Consider the following 24562-nt stretch of genomic DNA (forward strand, 5'->3'; position numbering starts at 1 on the left):
TTTTGGGGAAAAAGTGTGTTCAGGTATACATGTACACGTATAAAGGCAAAGATACCTAGAGGCTCTGTCTGGAAATCTACGTTCACTGTGCCTGCTATGGCATAAGCTACCACTAAGGGTGGAGAGGCAAGATAACTGGCACGAACACAATCACAAAGACGACCTTCAAAACTTTTACTTCCAGATAAAACTCCACAAGTAACCAAATCACCCTGAAAAAAACCAAAAGACAAAACACGTAAGTGAATGTATTCAATTCAAGAGACGGTACAAATCTGGATAATCATATATAAGCAATCTCAAATATTATACTTCTGAGGGCAAGATAACCAAAAGCATATTTTCAATTGCTAGGTACAGAACTACCAATCTTGTAAATAAGCTAATTACTTACACTATTAAGGAATTAGTTCAAGGATCTAAAAATGATTTCAAAGGATCATTTTATGATTGATAGGTTACTCTTTCCAAGAGATGCAAGGACTATAGAAATATAAATACATTATTATATATTTTTGACAATTTAATAGTGATATATAGTTAAGAAAAACCATTTGGATGTCTTACTGATCCACACAGTTTACCTGTTTTACTGCATTTAAAACTGCTTCTGATAAGGGTGCTGTATTTCCCACACATGTTGAACATCCATAGCCAACTATTTCAAATCTGCGTTTAAAAAGATAAATGTGATCGGACAGAAAATCACAACATTTGTAAAGAAAGGGCAAGTCTTATCTTTCACTTCCCTCACTGTAATAAGATTGCTGAAGAGAATATTCACAACATGAACCTTCATCAACATGTTCATTTCACAGCTTTTGAGCAATCAAGTCTGACTTTCAGGCATGCTATCTGTACTGAACGCAAACCTCCAAAGATCCCTGAGACTCCGGACACTCCCTAGTTAAATCTGGTTAACTTAATCTGACACAGAAGTTACTACACTACACAAGAAAACTCCTCAAATACTACTTGCTAGGAATATAACATGACCATTCAAAAAAATGGATATTACACTTTCCTCCAAAGGGGTTTAAACTGTCAAATATCGACCTGGCTGCAACAATCTGGCCAAAGGCCCCCATAGAGGCACTGTAATTGGGTACCCTGATAGAAGTAATCTTTTAACTCTCAACCAACTAAACCCAAGAAAAGCCCCTGACAAAAATTCCAAAATGATGTAACTTAAAAATTACAGGCGAATCCTCCAAATTACTTTCAGCTGCTCTTCTAAACAAAGGAAAAAAACCTAAAACCTATCAGTTTTGCAAAAGAATTGATTTATGTAAGATAGCATGTTCCAAAACACACAGTGAAAACAGAGCTAGCATCAATTATTTTTTTGTGTACGTAAGAAATATAGAAGTTATTTTCTCCAAAGTTCAGGGACAACCTAATCTACATTTAATGGATCCAATAATCTCACAAAACCTCAATTGACAATTTACTCAGTTAATATTGCAACCTATAAGATTTCACTCTGTTCTGAAAACTGATCTACATGCCTCATGGAAATTATGCAGTGCTTGGTACCATCCCGTATCCTGTCTGTTACTTGGTTTTACTTGTTTGTCTTGTGTTTCCATTCTTAAACTAGAGATCATATCTCCTACTTCTTTGTAGTTTTTCAATGAGCAACGCACCGCCTTGCTCACTGAACATGCCCAGTAAATGTCTGCTGAGGGATACGGCCTCAAAGATTTTGGGGTAATGGCAAGGCAACAAGTAGAATTAAAGCGTTTTGGCCTTTCTCACCTTCTGAGTTAGCCCACGCTCTCTGTGGAGTGTGTTTCTCTCTAAATAAATCCACTTCTTACCCATAAAAAAAAAAAATTAAACCATTTTTTTTTCTATCTTCTTTTTGTACATGAAAGGTCCTAGCAAGTAGCTTCAATCATTGCTCAATACCAATGTTAATATAAACAGTGGTAACCATCACTTACCCGAGCTTACTAAGATATGGTAATACTCCACTTGAACTGAGGTAATGTGTAACCATTCCACTGCCTGGAGATAAACTTGTTCTTATATAAGGTTTAACACGCAGACCAGCTTCAACAGCTTTTTTAGCCAAAAGACCTACAACAGTAAACAAACAGTAATTTATTATGACAATATTTCTCTCCCTCTTTCCCTCACATAAAGTAGAAACTAAGAAAGGGTTTATTTTACAGGTCACCTCCAACACAAGTTAGGGTAAAAGTCCGAAATTCACAAATTTACTGTCATTATTTTGTCCATTTCATTCTACTGATTTGTTTCATTTAAAACAAATCAAAAATTGTGGTAGCTATACTAGGTTTTTTTTGGCTTTTTTTTTAAGATTTTTTTTTTTTTGATGCAGATCATTTTTAAAGTCCTTTTTGAATTTTTTGCAATATTGCCTCTGCTTCCTGCCTTGGTTTCTTGGCCTCCAGGAATGTGGGATCTTAACTCCCTGACCAGGAATTGAACCCACACCCCCTGCATTGGAAGGTGAAGTCCTAACCATCAGATCGCCAGGGAAGTCCCTAGATATACCAGCCTTTACATTATTAAGACACAGTCTGCTATCATGGCATCACGCACACAAATGGAAGAAAAGGATATATAACAATATAATATACACATATAATACATATCATTAAATGAACCATCTTAGATGCTATAATTATAATGAACTAATATGAACTTAACATTTATTATACTTAATTTTTTACAATTAATGAACTGTTCTATGTACATACAATTGATTTCATTTATATTCCTTGTCAATAATCTTTTACTTCCTTCATATCTCAACTGAATCTAGTATATTGCAATGGTAAACGTCTAGTAGATTTATCAAGAGATTTGCTAATTAACTAAACTTCTAAATTGACAGAAAAAACAGATACAACCTAAAACTCATAGATACATAAGTTATAATTTTAAAAATTTACCTTCTTTGTAATAAAAACAAAAATTAATAACAAAAGTCAAACTTTGGCTCCTTAAGACCTAATTAAAATCTCAGAAACGTTCTCAGTATCAAATATAGACACCAATACTTATGCATAATCTAAGAAACAGGATGTGAATATAACAGAAAATGTATGGCTATAAACCTACCTGCAGCGAGCATGACAGATGGATTGCAATTATTGGTACAGCTGATAACGGCAGCAATGACCACAGATCCATGAGACAGCTTATATTCACTTCCTTCATAATGAATAGAGATGATATCATTTTGCTTTTCAGCTGCAATTTGGAAGCCTTTAAATCCAACCTATACAAATTTGCACATAAATATAAATATTCTGGATACATATAGAAAAAAAGATTGGTAGAAAATATGGCAGATCCTTGACATTTCACAGAAGTTCTGACTATTTGTGAGTGATGCTGAAGGACCATGACATTCAGTAGTTAAATTCAGCTGAAGCATGAATTTGAATAATCATGACAGGAGTCTGGTGGTATTCCTAAGCTTTTATCTACTGAGTGAGTCCAGCCAACTACTGAGGACCCAGATCTTACTTGGCTTTGCTGTTCTTTATTCATTCCTACTTAATAGTACTTCTCAAGAGATGGCACAAACTTTTCCTTTGTTAAAAATGGCCTTGAAGATTTGCTTCAAAATGATCCTGTGTCTCTTTATTTGTGTAGAACAGAAGGAGCAAGATGGGCTATGAGTTCGTAATTGCTGATGTGAGGTACACAGGAATTCATTACACTACTTTATTCCTGTGTAAGTTTGACATTTTCCTTAAAGGAAAAAAAAAAAAAAGAAGACAAAAAACAACAAAACAAAACCCAAGAAATAATAAAAAGAAAGGCTCTGAAAAGAAAGCCAGCTACTAGTTCTCAGAATAAAGACAGTGACAAGGTTGAAGCCATGATTCTCAGGACAGAAAGTACAAACCGAAAGTCAAAGAGGCCACCTGGCATTCAGTTAATTTACCAGACTTTAAGAGAGTAATCACAAAAGTATAATGGTTTTTTCCTATTCTGGGGAATCACAAAAGTCTAGAGCAGTGCTGTCCAACAGAACTTTCTGTGATGATGTAAATATTCAATAGCTATGCTGTCCAATACAAGAGCCATAGCCACATGTACCTATTCAACGTGAAATGAGGCTATCATGACTAAGAAACTCAATTTTTAATTTTAATTAATTTAAAACTTTTAAAAAATATACCCAGTCAGCCTCTGGTCCTCACAGTGGATGTGGGAACAAGCTCATGAAATGTCTGACTTGCACTCTGGACAACAAAGGAGTTCCTGGTGTGTGCCTTAACATACAAAAATACAGCAGTCCATTGAGTTTGTGGGTCATCATGCTAGTTCTTTACTACTTACTTAGCACAAAGTGTATTGACAAATAAGGTAATCTACCTTTTCATTTAAGCAAGCTTGGAAATCACTTTTCATATCTGTCAAAGCAACTCTATCCTGAGGTCTTTTTGGACCACTGACAGATGGAACTATTGAATTCAGATTAATCTGGATCACCTAGGAAATGAGAGAGAAGAGGGAGAAAAGGAATTAGAATTCGTAAGTACAGATTCCAACTTGAGTACTACTTTCTGATGCAGAATGAATAATTTGTTTTAATGCAATTTGTTTTATGTTTTAATGGTGACATACACTCCCCAGAAATATTTTAAAACAGCCCCATTTAATTTATGAAACATAAAAATTTGCTAAAAGACTAGCAGACTAGTATGCAAACTACCACACCACCAGCCGTACAGTCTATATAAATTTTTCCCCAAACGTTTTTTTCCCACAAAGAAAACACTGTCTTCACAGATGCCTGATGATACGACGCAGACGCCTGTGCCAACTGTCAGTTTACTGCTTCTGAGCTCCAAATTCATCCTTCTTCGCCTGCTCTGTGATAACTAAGGTGGGATTAGTAAACATTTCTCCTTTCTCAGCTTGCATGATGTTAAGTCTGGTCAATAGAGGGTGCTGGGGGGACACAGCAGAAAAAGGGGTTTTCTATTCCTGGTTCTCGTGTGTCTAGCTAGCCAGGCCCTGCAGACCATGCTTTTATTCTTTGGTTTAAAAAAAAATCATATTTTACAAAAATTCCACCTCCCAGCTAGGTTCCCATTAATTTCTTTTGGTATTTCTACCATTTTCCTACGTACATTTTATCTGGGTATGATCAATTCAAATTAAGTTTTTCTTCACTGGCTTTCGTCATTATTTAACAGCCCTGTTTATTCTGGTTGATCACAACCGAAACACCTGCTTTTCTTAAAACTTTCATTTCGTGGATCCAGGTGATCCTAGCCCGTGTATTTAAGTATGTATGAGTTGCTCTTGAAATCAACATCCTGATGAATTTTAGTTTTATTTCTTATCATATGATCAGGTTTTTAATAGGCATAAATAAATGGAAATTTATTCCATTTCATTATACCACCAAAATTTTTCCATTTAATTTTTCTTATTCTTTTTCTTTTTTAAAAAATGTGGACAAAGCACTAAATTTGATAAATGGAGCTGAAAAGGACCAGAAAATAATCAGAGAAGTTAAAGGTTTGCCCAAAATATCACACAAATTCAGTTCCTATGCGTTCTACACGGCATTCAATATACTATATGCATTCACTTATTCACCTAGTGTTACTGAATATCCACTATGTGGCATGCACTCTTCTAAGACCTGGGGAAAGAGTGCCAAAGAAAACAGGTGAAGTTCCTGTCCTCATGCAACCTACTTGTATTCTAGTGAGGGAAAGACAGGCAGTTATACAAATTAATAGCTATCAGGCAGGGATACAAGCAATGAAGAAAAATAAAGCTGGGTGAGAAAATGGATTTCCCAGCAAAAAAGAGCTTAACAGCTAACCATACCAACGAAAACATCAAGTTGGCTTAGGTATCCTTGACACAATTTTAGAAAGTGAATTCTACCTACTTCAGCATAAATTTCCAACAGATAAAAATATTTGCTTAGACTGTAAAAATCTTTAACATTTAAGACCACATAACTGTATACCCCCTTCATAACAGTGGATTTTTTATAAAGTATAGACATTAACCAGATGCAGGTATCATCAAAATTGATATTTGGGGAGTATATTATAGCACACTTATCCAAAAATAGAAAAAAATTAGACTGATAAATTAGAGTCAATTTTATATTTTAAGTACTAAAAATTGAGAGTTAATAAAATGTCATAAAATTCACTGTAATATAAATCTATGCAAAATTAATGAATAAAATCAGATTTGGGTCACAAATAACATTAACTTGTTAAATAATAATAGCTATCATTTATTAAGTACTTACTATGTGCTTGAAACTGTTATAATGAATTTGTATTTAACCTCTTAAGAATCCTATGAGGTAGATATTATCTTCATATTTCAGAGATGAGGAAACTGAGGCAAAAAGGCTAAAATAAGTGCTCAGTGTGGTATAGCTGATAAGTTTTAGAGCTGGGATTCAAACCCAGGTGGTCAGGCTCCAGAATTTACAGTCTTAACTACTATTAGGTGGGTTATGTTGTATATACCTGGGAATATTCAGGTTCTCCTGAATTATCCTGGTCATTTCGAAACAATTTCACAGCTTTAAGGTATGTTTTCATTGACTTGAGTTTGGCTTTGTCAAAACCTAAAAAGAAGATTAACAAGAACAAAAATCCTGTCAGAAATTTTTAAATCTTTGGGCATAAGGATGCTGAATTTCAATGATGAGCAAGAAATAAATATTACTTATTACTAAGCACTCAGAAAAAGATTTCTTTACAAATTGATATTATTCCCAATAGTAAAAATTTTATCCTTCATGAAAACTCTACTGTATAAAAGACATACCAGAACCCACCATTTTTAACTTAATCACAGACAAGATCAGAAATACTGAGCCAGTTATATAAAACTCACAAAAATATTGTTTGCAAGAGAAAAACCAGGAACAAAACTGAACATAATAAATTAATACCCACAATGAAAGATGAAATTCATTACTTTCCCTAAACAATAAGCAACATTAATAGTCAAAAGGAAAGAATAAAGTAAATGAAAGTTAAGAATAGTTTTACAGAGCAAAAAGAGATTTAACAAGATCTTCCAGAAATTAAAAGAACTTAGATGTTAACAAGAAATGTTTCCAATTAAACATTTTGGTAGTTTTTTGTAAGCCTGATGAGAAGTAAATAACTGTAGCAGATTATACTTGCCAATGATGGCCACAACAATACATATCCCAAGTTATATGTTCTCTTACAGTGTGACACTGACATTCACCCACGAAGAGGTAAAATCTATGTTCATTCTCCTTAAACCTGAGCAACGTGATTTCTAGCTGGCTACCTAGCTAACTGGTATGCACCCTGCCCTGGGTTACTAACCCTTGAAAACCCACCACGGGGGAAGGCCCAGATTATACATGCAGAAACCACATATGGGTGTTCTGGCTGACAGTTCCAGCTGACAGCCAGCATTCACTACCAGACATGCAAGTGAACAGCCTTCAGAATTCCTGGCCCTAGCTTTTAAGTCTTGCAGTTGAGGCTCCAGACCTCATGAAGCAGAGACAAGCTGTCCTGGCTCTGCCCTGTCTGAATTACTGACCCACTGAAACTACGTGGCAATAAATGATTATCGCTGTTTTAAGCCACTAAGTTTTAGGACAATTTATTACACAGTGATAGATCATTACTACATTAACTCATATTAATATGGAATGAGGCATTTCTCTCTTGAACATTCTATTCTACCACCCAAAATCCAGTTTAGAGAAAGCTCTGCATTCTAGGAGGACCATTCCCTCCAAGGTTCCAAATGAGAAGTCATCCATTTTGCCATTTGACTTATAGTAACCTGCCCCCAAACTGAAAAATGTTAGAATATATCTCCCCAATATACTTATGATTAGAGATTAGCAGTTCAGTAATGATCTCTTAAAAAAAGAACTGGATCAAATAGAGACCCTGCTTTTTAAAGAACAGGGGACTTATAAAACCCACACATTCTGACTGTGCAGGTATTTGCTATATTAAATAGTCAACAGAAGAGTGGTCAAAGTTCCTAGTTAGTCAGGCTACAATAAGAATTTGGAAGCTCTAACCCTATGCTGCTTTTCACAAAATTATGTGCTTCTGGTTCTTTAGATAGAGCACTGGTTCCCAAACTCTCATCTCGTGGCTCCTCTCCCCTTGGATGTAGAAGAGAACAGCTGTGAACGTGCACAAGCCTGACTCCCATTAAACTGCAACCTCTGATCACTAACAGGGTGGAGGTATCCATTAATGTGGGGAAAAAGTGAGGCAAAGATCAGCAGTTTGAATAACTCCTCTAAACTGCTGTAAATGGGTCACAGTGGACTAGGGTTTGAGGACAACAGTCTTTAAACTCATATGATGCAGTTTATTTCAAAGCTGCTGTTTTAAAATAATTTCATAAATATTAAATAACATGTACAAGGTAATAATTTATTGTAAAGTATTTCAGACAGACACATTGGAAATGTGACACATTTATCTTAGTGATCTTATATCTTCTTACCTGTATGTTCTAAATGTTTTAATGTCACATTGTCAACAGGGAAAAAGCTGAGGATAGCACCATATTCTGGACACATGTTTGCTATTGTAGTTCGATCTACTATAGATAATTGTGAAACTCCACTTCCAAAAAACTCAACAAACTTTCCAGCCACTCCTACTTGCCTGAGGTGCTATATAAAGAGATACATAGAAATGCATACAAAATTAGCATGGATACTCTGAAAACTATAAAATCTAATTTTTAACCCATTACTAGTGACAGTGAAAGAGGTCCTCTATTACTTTTATGAAACATCAACTCATTCTGGTTTTCCAGGTATTTTAGGGTAAATGGTCAATAGAAGAGTGGCCCAATCTTACTGTTAGGGCAGAAAAGGGCTTGAAACTTCAAAATGGCTAAGATTCACATTTTAATGTCTCTGAAATCAGGGTATACCTTGGACTCTATGGTGTGTCTGTTAGCCGGCAGTCTTACTTCTTTCTTAGCAGCACATAAAACAGTGGTGCTTCTAACCAATGATGGTATCTTAGATATTGTGAAATACTAATATACTGATGAAACTGTATTTAAATTAAAAGAATTATATACTGCTATAAAAATACTTCATATTCCAAATACTGGTCCAAATATTTACAGCATTATTAATTATAGGCAAATTTCTTTTTTTTTTTTAAGATTTTTTTTTTTGATGTGGTCCGTTTTTAAAGTCTTTATTGAATTTGTTACAATATTACTTCTGTTTTATGTTTTTGGTTTAGGCATGTGGGATCTTAGCTCCCTGAGCAGGGATCAGACCCACACCCCCTGCACTGGAAGGCAAAGTCTTAACCACTGGACCGCCAGGGAAGTTCCCCTAGATAAATTTCCTTTTGATAGAATTTAACATGTGGCTTCAAACATAATTCCTTGTAAAATCATTTTTCTTATTACTCATTTTCAAGTAACCAAAGCAGTTACCCATGTTTTCTGAATTGCAAAACGGTCCCAGAATGGTACAGGGGGAGTGCCTAGGACAGTGACTAAGTATGAAACATTCAACCTATGTATAGTATTAAGCTCTAACATTTTAGAAGTGCTAGGGATCACTTAATCCAAACTTTTTATAGATGCAGAAATTCAACCCTAAAAGAAAGATGTTTCCTTATTTTCACTGTTCTCTTTTTGAGGATAAGAGCAATATAGATTAGATATAGCAAACCAAATGCTGCTTTCAGCAAATGAATGAGGTACCACAAAATACATTTCGAAAAACAATATATGATTAATCCTACAAAGATCATGAGTAGAACAGGACCTCAAAAATGGGACAAAATATTTAAAAAGGTATACATACATAATAGATTTAATTTCTGTATCAAGAAGCCAAAATGTTAAAAGTAGATGTATAACACTGTTAAGAAAAAATAAATATAGCCAGAGGAATCTAAAAAGCAGCATTAATTTTCAGGATGTATGAAGGAAAAGAATTGATTTTTCTAAAAACATAATGGGATATTCCTTTTCCTTTAGGAATAATCCTTCAATTCTCAATTTAACTTCTTGATCTTTTGGTACCGTACACTGAATCAATCATTTCTACAAGATGTCAATTTTTTTTCTAATTAGGGAAGGAGGATCAATACTAATTGGTGAGAGGGAAGCAATACCATTTTCTGTCCCTGTGGAGTATCTGAAAGCCTTCAGACCAGTAATCTAACCAAAAATGCTGAGACGCTGGGATCTAAACTGGAATTATATGTGGAACATTTCCCAGATTCATTCATTTAGCAAAATGGAACTTAATCATTACAATAAAGTTAGTGAAAACTAGAAATTTAGGGTGGAGAGTTACAAATTATTGTCTTTAGGAAACCCTAGAGTACATGATTAAATGCATGCAGCCAATATCTTAAAAATTCAGAGAAAAAGTTTCTATATAATACTTTTACTATTTATTTTTACTTTTAATTGAAGTACAGTGGATTTACAATGTTGTGGTAGTTTCAGGTGTACAGCAAACTGACTTTTTTTTTTTAAATGTTAAAGTAGCCAACAGAAAAATTTGACACTACTACATTTTCACAGCCCATGTTTTTTAAAGTACTTAGAGGGCCAGGACAGGGAGAGCGGGAGGGAGTCACGGGAGGGAGGGGATATGGGGATACATGTATAAATACAGCTGATTCACTTTGGTGTACCTCAAATGCTGATACAAGAGCGTAAAGCAATTATATTCCAATAAAGAGCTTAAAAAAAAAAGTACTATCTGATACACTAAGTTTCCAGAGGACAAATGATTCAATTAAGTATTAAAGGAGATGCAATTAGACAGTTCCTAAATATGATTTTGTTTTTAATCTACAAAGGCAACAAGTATTTACTGAGGCAATAAGACACAATAGTTAAGAGCATGGACTAAAGAAACTGACTGCCTGGGTCAGAATCCTTGTTCTACACTTACTATTCTATCCTGTGACCCTCTGGTTAAGTCATTAAACCTTACTGCGCCTCAGTTTTCTCAGAATGAAAGTGAGGACAGTAACAGTAACAATTTCATAGGCTTGTAATAGTAATGAGTTAACACGTCAAGTAAACAACAACACAACAAACTGTTCTGTACTTACTAGTATAAAGTAAGGGTTATATTTTGCTATTATTACTATGATGGTAACTACGATGACATAGCTAATAATAACATCAGAGTGCTGAGGATGAGGTGATGAACCCAACTCCCTGCTCTCATGGAGCCCTTCTACTTACAAAAAAGTCATGTCCGCTAAGTTACACAGCTAGCAAAATTTTAACTTACCTTTGTAATGCCAAGAACAACATCTATGGATGTAACAAAAGGATTCGATGAGCCAGTTAATTCACATCCAACCACCTCTGGTAAAGTAAGAGAAACTGGCAGACCAAGCATAACTGCTTCTGTTTCAATACCTCCAACCCCTAATGTAATAAAGACAGGTTTATGAGTATAGTGCATTTAAAGATAATTTAAGTTACCTTTGTAACATCTAAATCTCTAGGTGTTTCACAAGCTTGTCTTACAGAATTGCTACGCGTATAATGCTATTACTGTAGACATGGAACTCAAGTCTTCTCGAAAGAATGACTCCACTCAAATGGTTGGAAAAAACTGATTTTTACCTTTATTTTAAATTCAGAAAATATTTAGTATTTATTATGCTAGGTACTGTACTATGATCAAGATACAATATGAATAGAACCCAGCCCCTGTCAACCTCAAGAAACTCAGTCTAATGATGAAGACAAAAAGCCCACGATGAGAGCACCCTATAAAAGAGAAAATGCACTCTGCCAGAGGGAACAGCCGATGCAAAGCCAAGAGGTGTAAGAGCACAGCCCATTCAGGGAAATAAAAGATGTGTTTGGGTAAATGACTAAAGAGGCATCAGGTTGGAAGGGCCCTATTAAAAACATGAAGAAATGTGGATTTATAAAGAAGGCCAGGAGAGGCCACGGAAGGACTTTAGAAAAGGGAGTAACGACATCACCTTCATAGACATCATCATCATCACTAACCACTACACAAATGGTAGTGCTGTGCTGGGCACGGTTCACATTTCTTTTCATAAATTCTCTTATACCACACTGTCCACAAACACTTAAGATTTATTTTTGTTGCTGCTGCTGTAGGTGAAAAAACAGCCTCAAAGAGGATATAAAGACCCTACTATTCATGTTCTTTTATAATGTTCCTGACATCCTCTCCCCCCACCCCAAATTAAATATATTTAGTCATTTACTTACCCCACCCCAGAATCCCCAAACCATTCACCATGGTTATATGAGAATCTGTGCCAACGACACTGTCCGGAAAGAGGAGGTCCTCTTCTTGAAAAACCACTCTCGACAAATACTCTAAGTTTACTTGATGAGCCATTCCAGTTCCAGGAGGGATTACTGCCACATTCTTAAAAACTCTTGAACTCCACTATATTTTATTTAAATTTAAGAAATCCAACTGTTAGCATATATCTGAATTTGGTTCACAATCAACATATAAATAAATACTGGCAGAAAATATTTTATCAATATTCATTATGGTCGAAGTTTACAGTACATAAAAACAAATACACAGATACTAAACCTAAATATATTCATTTTGCAGATTATTAAAACAAAATTAAGTCAAAGAAAAATGTTTCAATAGTCCAGATAAACAGTAGCTTTCAACTATGTTCCAAGGATTTTCAGGGATGGGAAAAAAGGAAGGCCCAAGTAGAAGACCCTCCAAGCTCACTTGAATTAGAGCTACTGTTTTTAATATTTTGTTATACACTAGGGTTTCTGATTATTTTATTTGAAAGAAAAAAAGTAAAAAAGGGTTCTACTGCTAGTGTTTAAAAATTTCTAGTCTAAAGATATAAACTCCTATTAAAGAATTTCCCCCAAATCATTTATACCTTGAAAAACTGAAGCCTCTCTCGATTTCTGCCAAATTCTACTTCTTGATTTTTTAATACTGTTTCAGGTCTAAAAAGAAGAAGAACTGGCATTAAAGGTATGTATTACAGAAAAGACTTGCCTTGTTTCTAACTCTTCATATTTAAAAAATTCTAGGAATAGCAATTTACTAGACTTCTCAGAATCAGTTATTTTCTTTTTAACAAAGAAGCTCTGCTTTAAGTAACACTAGAAAGCTACTGCAAGGACTTATTATTGAAGCCGCATCCACACCAGTGTCTCAAACTGTACTTAACATGCGTGACTGTGATATCTGGCTAAAATATTAAGAGTAGCATGGTAAGCTTTGTTGGCTTTCCCACTGCAAGGAAAAAGGAACTTAATGAACAGTAAGCTTAATGAACAATAAGCACGTACATTTCTACCCACTTGTCTCCTGTGCCAAACTAGGAGATGTCTGTTGATTACTGCTATGTGGCAATGACAAACAACTCAACATCATTTTACAGTTTAAAAAGAGATTCTGGCAAAAATCTTGTATTCATCTCACCCAAAATAGAAGGTTCTATTTTATGTAAAGTAGCAGTTTACTTTACATGGACTATAAATATACCTTACATGAATTATTTAAACTAAGAGATAAAAACAATTCACTGCCAAGTAATAAACATAGTGCCATTTTTAGGAAGCTATTTTTATCTAATGGATATTTTTTAAAAAATTATTTCTAACAGCTTTAAGTTGTTTATTTCACCTGCCAGCTGGTGATTTACGTGTTGACTAGAATATCAATATAACTTAAATTATACATGCCCTCCAGGGTCCAGATAATTATAGTTGTTTAATTGCCAACTTTTTTTTAAAACAAAGATTAATAATTCATTGCTGAGTGATCATTTGAAGCCAAAGCACATCTTAATGAGATTTTTCTTAGGACCTCAGGGAACATAGCTTTCTAGAGCCACTCCAATTATTTTACCTTTTCACAGTGCATATAGCTACAAAGTACCATACAAACATTTATTAGTTCATAACCAGACTTCAAATTAGGCAGTGATTTCAAGTGCCAAATGTATGCTCTCAACTCTCTACCCCTGAATTTCTTGTTTTGAGTCTATAATTAAGACTTCACTGATGCATTAAAGCAAATGAAAGAGTTACTATTTTCATATAGCCAGGGACTATAATATATCACATCTTGAAACTTTGTAATTTAGAGTCAAAATTGAGAGGGAAATGTTACACCAGACTGGATTTTTAGAAATAAAAACACACCATCTTAGCACTTCATACCAGTTGTAAAAAGATAACCAAGAATATCAATGATTTTTTGAATCAATAAATCTTCCTGTTTAGGAAATTAATTTCTAAATAATAAGAGAAATTAATCTCAAAGGTCAACATGTCCCTAACAATCAGGGCAGCTGAGTAGGAGGAATAAGGAGTACTTACATAAATGTAAAACTGTCATAATTTGATGGCAAAGGACCCACAGATTATACTGAATTCTTAGAAACGAAGAGCACCTGAGGTCACTTATAATCTGAGGCTTTACAGCAATACTGAGCACAAAATTTAGAACTACCCACAACTTGAAAGATCCAGTTGAGGGACAAATGAACTAATATATTATTTGGAACTTATGATGAAATATGTTTTGATATTATTCTTAGATACCCTAAATCTTAAATGTCTTAAATTTTTTTAAACTTGAAAAGTGTGAATCATTTTTAGCTAATCTTTAAAAAATTTGACAGTCTAGTAATAATGGGCTAAACAACATAACTCTCTTAAAATAAGACTTGGGAAACTTCATAGCATATAAAAATTCAAATCATAGGATTTTTTCCCTTATTTTGAAAAATTACCTATTAGGAAATGTAACTAACGCTTAAGAATAAGATTCTTCTCTAGGCAGGTTTACGACTTGCCATGGTACCATATACAAAATCACTTATTAAGTTTGTAACATATGATAACAATAATGGTAGCAGCCTTAACAGAGAGGTCTCAATGCAGTAAGAAAGAATAAGAAATCTCTTAATAGGAAAATAAAGCTAAAAATATAAACAGGGATTTCACAAAAGAAATCTGAATGAATAATGAGCATGTGAATGGTAAATTCACTAAAATAAAAAATTTACAGTTTAAGATAATTTTCTGGCTACATTAGTTACAAAAATTAAATATATGTATAGAAAATTCCTAAGAAAAGTTTTCTTCTGAAGGAACAGAAATAGACTATGGTATTTATAGACTACCATTTTAATTAACTTTGCTTCTTGCAGTACAATAGGAAGCACAGTAAACATGAAGGCAATGCCATAAGAATCAGGAGGGGAAGAAGAAGAAATGTGACTTCCTTAACTGAAAAAAAACCTGGTACTAATAAATATTTTTAAAAACATCTCATACTCAGGCACTGGTTGCAAATGAAAAGGACATAGAATGGGTGTATTTTCAATCTGCGAAGAAAATTTTCCTGAGTTTCGGCCCAGTTCTCCAGAATCACATGATCCTCGGCAGGTAGTCTGGCCTCTGCAGGGAAGCTTCTTAGGCTGCACTCTAAGCGGAGAGAGCTTTCCTGCTTTCTGTAGGTCACCACCTCCAGGATTTGGAGCATTCTGTATTGCACTATCATTCCAAAAAAAGGAAACAAAATAAAACCATTTAAAAGTTACAGTAATTTAGCTCTTCAAAAAGCACACACCAGCTATTTGGAAGTAACAATTGAATGTTATCCAAAGGTTAATATATCATTTAATTCAAGTTTCAAAAGCAAGTCTCAGGTTACCAAAAAAAGGAGAGTTAATTTATTTAAATTTATGGAGATAAAAACAGTAATTCTAAGTGCCCATTAAAATCATTTTCATAATATTTTATTATTAATTTAGGATGTTTGTATTTATATTCTACAAGATATTGACTGACAGATCAGGAACAAAAATTCTTATTTTCTAAAACTATTCCAGAGAATAAAAAGTAGTGTTCTCTAGCTATGTGTGTATACACACTATGTGTGTATATAATAGTTTAGTTAGTCACTTATAAAACAATTTGGGTAGGATGAAAAGGCACAGATTCGTTAATTATCAGTAGTTTAGAATCCATATTTTTCTTAAGTACATGATAGGGTTTAAGTATTATAAAATTTCCTCATATGTCAATTTATCGCATGTCTGTGGTTATGTCATATTTCAAATAAATCTGTACTATTTCTTAAAAAAAATCATTTTCATATAATAACTTTTGGCAAGTAGCAAAATCGATGTTTTTTTCCATCTAAGAACTTACAATTAAGTGCAGAGCCATAGTTTAAACTAGAAGGCAAAAGCTCTCACAGGTTAAATAAACTGTAGTCTTATTCCATTACTCCAGGGAAAGTAAGAAGAAAGCTGGTGCATGAAAACAGAATCATGTCTTCTCTACTTGGACTCTGGTCAAAGGACCTTTTAAATATAAGAAATTTATTTCAGTGTGAGGAAAATACAGCTGTAGTAAGCTCAGTATTTTCAATGAACAGTTTAATATATTGTGAGCCATTCACATCTTTAGATTCTCTCTGGAAGGGAAGTTAAAAAACAAAAAGAAAATAAAGCCTTAATTCAGATATCCATTCCAAGAGGCAGGTTCTAGGCTTATACGTTTCTATAAAAAAATGGCAGCAGAAATATACAAACATGAAAATCACTTTAAATTTAGACTGAGTTTAAAGCAAATTCACCAATACATAAAGTTTTCACCAGTTTTTCTTTCTGTGTATTAGTCAATACTAAATGTAGCAAACTTTACTCTGGCACAAATTATCTCGATTCCCTTTCTTCTATACCATACACTCCCAGTGGGTGGGCTGGCAGTCAACTTGCATGGCTGTCTTTATAAATATCTGTATTAAAGTACCATTTGTTGAAGTCAATTTGTAAAGAATGGTCAACCGTGAGATCTGTTGGACAGGCAGGATGGACTTTCTTAGGGTCACCTCCAAGAGTTTTCACTGCCTCCCTCATAGCAGCAAAATCCACCATTGCCGGTATTCCACTAAAAAATAAAGAATGATCAACTTCTAATTTTTCTTTTATATATGCTCAGATGATCAATATGCACTTATCCATTTTTAAATTTAAAAAGTATCCCTTTTTAATTTGTATTCATGTTTGATAATGTACTGGTTATCCAAAGTTAGATGTATCTTGGTTTAATTAGAATTAATATTAAGTATTATCTGAGAACTTGAGTACTCAAAGGTAGATGTGCCAAAAATATACAAGAGATGATTTGTAGATGCATAAGAGAACTTCAAGAGAGCTGCCTATGGAATTCTTTCTCTTGCCTTAAATTTTAAGCTCCCCCCACCCCCTTTTCCCCAGCTCCAGTCCCTTCATTCCCAGTGCCTTCTTGTCTCCAAAGTTATCCATTAAATATAGATATAGACACAGATCTATATCTACATATCTGTATCTACATATATCTTTCCAGCCAACTATACAGTAAACATTTACCAAGTGCCTTCAATATGCTAGACACCAATGGTACAAAGCCAAATAAGGGAGAGTAACTATTCTCAAGGAATTGTAGGGAAGATAAAGTAGCAATTACAGAATAATATCATAAGTACTACAGTAGCAGCATATACAGGGTACACACAGTAGTAGCATACAAACCAGATTTAGGTGGGTGGGTTCTTATTTGTCTAGCTAACTCCTATACCTCCTTCAAAACTCAGCTAAAGGTTAACTCTTCCAATAAATAATCCCAGAACACCCAGATTAGGCAGAGTCTTTCAAGCTATGGTAAAAACTTCAGATTTTATTCCAAGTGTGATGGAAGCCAACTGGAGAATGGGGGAATGATATGACCTTGATTAACATTTTTTAACCAAGTCACTTCATCTACTATGAAAAGATAAAGACTATACATTCCAAGTGTGGAAGCAGGGATACCAGTTAAGAGACTATTATAGTTATAGTCCAAGTAAGTGAGAATGGGGCTAGAATCAGGATGACGGTGGTGGAGATGGCAAGAAGTATCTGGATTCAGGATATGCATATTTCAAAGGCAGAGCTGACAGAACCTGCTGATAAGACTGGATTATGTATGAAGGAGAGGAACCAAGATTAACTCCTAGATTTTCGCTCTAGCAAATAGTAGACTATAGTGCCATTCACTTGACAGGAAAAAATTTGGAAAGGAATAGGTGAGGGGGGCTGAGCAATGAAGTTTTGGATATGTTAAGTTTGAGAAGTCTATTGGCTATGTGGAGGTGACAAGTAGGCAGTTAGGTAAAAGTTTTAAAATAAATGGTACAAAAAAACAAGTGCCTAATTTTTAACAAACAGCTTCATCTTAGAAACAGCAACTTTTTAAATTTATAAACTAATCTTCATAATTAAAAAACAAGAGAGCCATCAGGAAGTCTGAATTTTAAAAAGGGAACACTGAAAATTTGATATGAAAAACCCATCACTCACGTAAAATCTTGAAGAAGAACACGGGCAGGGAAAAAGGGCACTTCAACATTGCTTTGTTTGGTTTTCCAGTCTAAAATGTTCATAACATCTTCCCTTTTCATTAAAAAGCCATCACAATTTCGCACAGCAGCTTCCAACAGGACCCGTATTGAGTAAGGCAGAACATCTGATTTGAGAGAAAATATTACTATTAATAAGGGAATAATCATAACTACATATTGTAAAAATAACAATAGCAAAATGTTAAAGACACAGATGTATTGTTTTCTCAATTAAAAAATTTTTAGTCTAGTCAATAAGCAACAAGGATTTGCTATATATAGCCCAGGGAATTATAGTCAGTATCTTACAATAACCTATAATGAAATATAATCTGAAAAAATACATATAACTAAATCACTTTGTGTACACCTGAAACTAACATAGTATTCTAAATCAACTATACTTCAATATAAAAAAAATTTTTAGTCTAGCAAACGGGGAGTAAAACACCATTCTTGTTAATACCAGGCTTTCTATAAATTTGACTTTCCTATATGTAAGCTGAGGCCCTGAAAAAGCAGAGATAAAACCTTCACCTTATACTTTAATAAATGAAAAATTAATTAACTAATTAATTTAAAAAACTTCACACAAGAGCTGCAATGACGGGCATATGAGACTGACAAATACTTAACATTCAGGGAAGACAGAAAAACTGAAAAGCACAGATAATTAGAATTAAATACAATAATGAAAATTTCCCTATTATGGCAAAAATGGTTAAACTGTGTAAAATTTTGTAATAAATTGAAAAGAGTTCCATCAAAAATAGCTAAGGTTTAAAAATAAACCAGGTGCTCAGATGAGTAAAATCCATTTCATGGAAATTGTCATTAACTCTTGATGACCAGTTTAAGGATCCTATACAGAAATAGATTCCAATATTTAAAAAATTGTTGATCATATTAAATTCTCACACTGGATTTTGCCACATAAAAGTATTTCCTTAGGACTTAAAGGGAAGACTGAATCAGTATGAAATGAGCTTGAGTAAGTCACGGTAACCCACAGAATAGATTACTATGCAGCTGTTTAAAGGAGTGATGATCTCTGCATGCTGATAAAAAGTGATCTCCAGACTATATCATTAATAGAAAAAGCAACGTAAAACAATGTTCATAATACATACCTTTACAGTAAGGGAGTAAAAAAAAAAAGTATAAGAATATATATTATATATTAAATAAAAATTAAAGACTATAATTTTAAATATATTAAATATAAAACTTAAGATACTATATATTAAATACATAATAATATATACTTCCTCCCCTCCCCCTCAGAAAGAACAATGAAAGGATAAACTAAAAACTTAGTATATATTCCACACAGTATTTTGCTCGTATCTCCCTAGCGGGACATGTTCTACGGGCAAAAGATCCACAAAGAAAACAAATTATATTCAGTCATTAGTACTGATATTGTAATTTTGAAATTGTCATATATAATGAGAAGAACGCAAAAGTACTTTTGCTACCATGGTTGGGAACCAAGACTTAAGGGAGATGAAATACAAGTATAAAATCAGAGTAGCTGAGTTTAAAAAAAAAAAATCTTACATTTCAATTGGTATCTTCAGTACAAACTCATGATTTTTCTCTTTCTAAAAAATATGTATGTATTTCCTACCTCTGATCAGTGAAAATGCCTAAAATGATGACAATCCAATGGTAATGAACCGCTAGCAACTCAGCCTGCTGTTTCTAAATACCATTTCCCATTATAAAAAAAACAGAGTTCCTTTAAGAAATGGTTGGCTCCATACTTGGGAAAGGATACACACAAATGAGCCTGGAACATCTTGTGTCAGAAACCAGAGAAGTTATCAAAGACTAATGGGGACACTAATGGATCAATTTGAGTATCAAAATGAATAATGATGACTGTAATACACTGAAATATATCAAATATATAAATAGCCCTTAGTTCATAATGACTCTTTTGCTACAGAAACTCATTACTCTGCAAACTGACAAACAAAGGGGGAAAATCAATCGTTAATCTTGTCTTTCCAGATTTCAAGTAACAAAATAGTAAAGAAGAGAAAGTTCCTCGTAATAGAATTATAGCTAATAAATGTAGAAGAGCAGCAACATAATTAGAAAAATAACCAATGTGCAGCACTTAATGAAATAATGGATCTATACAATGATCATAATTGTATGCTAAAATCATGAGGTGATATATGAATGGGGAACTTATAATGGACGGATCAAGCTGAGAACAACTATACCCAAGTCAGCATCACCAAAAGTAGGACATCATAGAAATTATTTGCCTCCTGATGAAATAGGAAATACAAGCACCAACTATGAAATGTTCTGTGCAAAAATAAATACATACATAAATAAACCTGAATCTAATCAAACATTCAGCTCTAACTTGTAGTTAACAAGAAACATGAGGGGTAGTACAATAAAATGAAACCATGAAGAAGCAATCAAATCCAGAATGTAGTACATTTTACAGAACAAAGAACCTCGTTTCTTCAACATAAAAATGGCATGGAAAAAGGAGAGAGGATGAAATTATAGATTAAAAGAGATTTAAGAGACACAAAGACCAAATGCTATGTGTGGATCCTATTTGGATAGCGTGTGAACAAACCAACTGTATAAATATATTTTTGAGACAACCAGAGAAATCTGAATATGGACTGAGTTTTAGATCATATAATAAGTCCTTTTGTTTATCAGAAGCATATACTGGAGTATATTTACAGAGTTTAAAAATGGTGGAATATTTGAAACAAAAGATTGGCAAAATGTTGATAACTAGCTGACACACACGGTGGGTTATTATACTATTCTCTCCCTACTTTTATGCTTGAAAATTTTAACACACAAAAATTAAAGACTAATGAAGTTGTAAGTAAAGAGGATAAAGGACTACATAATCAGAAATACCAGATTCAAAGCCAGTATTTGCTATTTACAATAGGTATGACCTTTGGAAAGTGACTCAAGCTGATGCATTTTCTCATTTACAATGGGAATGCCAGCTACCTAACATATGTGAAGAATATCTTACCTCATCATCTATCTAGTATATGTAAAACCCTCAAACAAACATATTATGACAAACAGTAGGTACTTAACAAATATTAGTTTCCATTCTTACCTCAATTGGAAACATAATGAAGCCCCCCAAACCAAGAGGAATTACAGGGGGGACTTTTTTTTTAATAGAACATTTGGAAATAAGAAGAAGTAAAATCTCATCACAGAAGCAGACACAAAATTAACTTTGGTAAATTAATGTGGAAAACCAATCTCAGGAATATTTTTTGTTTTAAGTATCTTCATAAAAAGCATTTCATCAGATTTCTAGTAAAATATGGTAAAATAAACATCAGTAATTATCTCTACTCTCTCCTGAAACCCGCCAAGATAACAGTAAAGAAATAAAAAAAGTTATAAACCCACAAGAACAAAGAAACAGAGAGAAGCAAAACTAAGAAAATTTTGGAAAACAGTCCTTGGTTGACTGGTAATGGACTGAGCAGAATAGAGAAAGCTGAAACTAAATGTCTACATAGGAGAAAGGCAATCAGAAACAAAGACTAGTAATCAGGATAACCTGCAATTTCTTAAGAGGAATGCGAGAAACTAGAAGGCAATGTAACAATGCCTTCAAAATTCCAAGTGAAAATAATTTCCAATCTAAAAATTTGTAAATAGGTAAACTATCAATTAATCAGGCAAGGTTTCAAAAGTTTACTTCTCAGGCACCCTTTCTTAGGAAGCTACTGGGATATGTTCTATAAAACAAGGAAGAAAGTGGAAAATAAAAAAATCATGAAATCTAGGAAATAGTCTCTAACACAGGAAAGAGCAGAGACTCTTCTAGGGCAAAACTGTGTAAGCCACAGTGCAATCAGTCTCAAATGGAGCAGAGGATGAAGTCCAGATGGTATGCTGCCAAGAGAAGGGAAAAAAATTAACTGAAAGATTACCTGATTATACCAGGAGGAGTTTAGTAATTTTGGAGAGTTTGGAGATGAATTATTGATAAGCAAACAAAAAAAAGACAATCATTAATTTCAGAAAAAAAATTACAAAGTTGTAAGAGAAATGAGATGCAATCATCATTTACTACATGGATTGGCTGAGAATATTTACAGTCATAATATAAGCACTGAATATTGATTTAACCAAAAATTATAACTATACTAGGAAGAGGTACATGGGATATATGCAGAGAAGAAAAGTGCCAAATTCTCATTTTCCACGGTAAAAAGTCAGTAAAGTCTAAAATTGAAAAATCAAGAAACAGCTGTATAAGCAAGGCTATTTAATAATATGGAGGAAATTACCAAAAGAAATAGCCCAAAGAATTAAAAACAGTATTCTCTGCAGAGTGGAAATTTGGGGCAGGGCTACTCTTTTGGTTATAATTTCAAGGGTCTTACTGTTTTTTAACTCTATCATTTGAAAATTAATATTAAATTAAAAGCAATTATCAAATAAGAACGTGCTAAGAAAAAACAAATCACAAATGTTAACTGGACTTTTTGTCACTGAGGAGCACTAACTTGCATATCTGTCTGATTTCACAATAACTACTAGAGGCCTACAGCAAAGAAAGCTGCAAGTAAACACAGCCTCCCCCAAACAAAAACAATTTATATCTTATTTCTCTCTGTGGCAGCCAGCCTCCAAGGTAATACCAGTAATCTTCACCTCCTGGCATTCATGCTCTCACATAACGTACACTGAGCTGTTTGTGTGAGCAATAGTATGGCAGAGATACAGTAGGTGACTTCCTTCCTCCCTCCCTTCCACTGAAGTATAGTTTATTTCAGTGTGTTAATTTCTGGTGTACCGCAAAGTAACTCAGATATATATATATATATTTCATTGTGGTTTATTACAAGATACTGAATCTAGTTCCCTGTGCTATACAGTAGGTCCTTGTTGTTTATCTATTTTATACATAGGTGTTTATATCTGCTAATCCCAAACTCCTAATTTATCACCTCTCCCCTGCCCCTTTCCTCACTGGTAACGGTAAATTTGTTTTCTATGTCTGTGAGTCTATTTCTGTTATGTAAGCAAGTTCATTTGTATCATTCTTTTAGATTCCACATGTAAGGGATAACATCTGTATTTGTCTTTCTCCGTCTGACTTCACTTAGTATGATAATCTCTAGGTCCAGGACAGCGTGTGACTTCTAAGGCTGGGTTATGAAAAGTATTCCAGCACCAGCCTTCCCCTCTCAGACTGCTCACTCTGTTACAGGGGCAATCAAGCAGCACTGATGAGAGGCTCATGTGGAACAAAACTGAGGCCTCTGTGCCAACAGCAAGCACCGACTTGCCAGCCATGTGAATGAGCTGCATTAGAAGCAGATCCTTTAGCCCCAGTCAGGCCTTCAGATGACTGCAGCCCCAACTAATACCTGGCTATAACCTCATGAGAGATTCTGAGCCAGAACTATTCAACTAAGCCATTTTTGAATTCCTGACCCACAGAAACTGTGAGGTAATAAATGTTTACTGTTTCAACCACAAAGGTTTTGGTTTAATGTATTATGTAGTAACAGAAAATTAATATAATTCTCTTCCTCGACTTTTTAAACAGTAACATCTACAGTTATTTATTTAGTAGATATCAAGGTATTTTACCGACATTATCTCATTTAATCCTTAAAATAAATCTGTAGGTAGATACTCCAGAGCACTAACAGTAGAGAGTAAGCTAGCAGGAGTGGAAAAATGACCACAGGTGCTCTAGTTTGTTTTTCGCAACATTAATTCCACATCCCCACTTTGGATCAGGCAGGAAGTTCACCAAAGGCCCTTAATCTCTTTTTTCTTCCCTAATTCCTCTATGGCCCCACCCTATCTCATGCTCCAACTACACCTTCTTAAAAGTTCTTTCTTCCTCCAAACCTCTCTCATCCCCATTCTCACATCTGTTCTTCAACACCAGGAGGACTTACTCTCTCCCTTACCCATCAGCACCCACCTGTCTGCACTTACCCTTATGTAAGCAGTTTAGGTTCTATGTGGTCAAATCTCTCATTTCCCCAAACTGTACACTTTCTGCCCATTTGTTCTTTTCTCCTATCTGTCCGTCAAAACATCAATCTGTTTTGTTCTTTCAGCTGATAACCCCACATCATTTTCCACATACGAGAA

At 34.2% G+C, this 24562-nt stretch overlaps 1 protein-coding gene across 3 annotated transcripts in view; it reads right to left on the reverse strand.

Annotated features, from left to right (window-relative positions):
- IREB2 (iron responsive element binding protein 2) overlaps nucleotides 1–24562 on the reverse strand; it is a 54861-nt gene that overhangs the window by 17715 nt on the left and 12584 nt on the right. For 2 of the 3 annotated variants that reach the window (XM_057723539.1, XM_057723538.1), the window contains exons 3-15: nucleotides 18378–18543; nucleotides 16810–16947; nucleotides 15325–15543; nucleotides 12909–12978; nucleotides 12253–12436; nucleotides 11288–11427; nucleotides 8497–8668; nucleotides 6501–6601; nucleotides 4363–4479; nucleotides 3094–3253; nucleotides 1947–2082; nucleotides 585–669; nucleotides 56–212 (exon numbers count right to left, since the gene is read on the reverse strand). In XM_057723539.1, the coding sequence (XP_057579522.1) occupies nucleotides 56–212; nucleotides 585–669; nucleotides 1947–2082; nucleotides 3094–3253; nucleotides 4363–4479; nucleotides 6501–6601; nucleotides 8497–8668; nucleotides 11288–11427; nucleotides 12253–12436; nucleotides 12909–12978; nucleotides 15325–15543; nucleotides 16810–16947; nucleotides 18378–18543 (1845 nt within the window). Of the gene's footprint in view, nucleotides 1–55; nucleotides 213–584; nucleotides 670–1946; nucleotides 2083–3093; nucleotides 3254–4362; nucleotides 4480–6500; nucleotides 6602–8496; nucleotides 8669–11287; nucleotides 11428–12252; nucleotides 12437–12908; nucleotides 12979–15324; nucleotides 15544–16809; nucleotides 16948–18377; nucleotides 18544–24562 lie in introns of those variants that run through there. The other variant, XM_057723540.1, reaches the window with a different exon arrangement.

Source organism: Hippopotamus amphibius, chromosome 2 (assembly GCF_030028045.1).
Source record: "Hippopotamus amphibius kiboko isolate mHipAmp2 chromosome 2, mHipAmp2.hap2, whole genome shotgun sequence".
Taxonomy (NCBI): Eukaryota; Metazoa; Chordata; class Mammalia; order Artiodactyla; family Hippopotamidae; genus Hippopotamus; species Hippopotamus amphibius.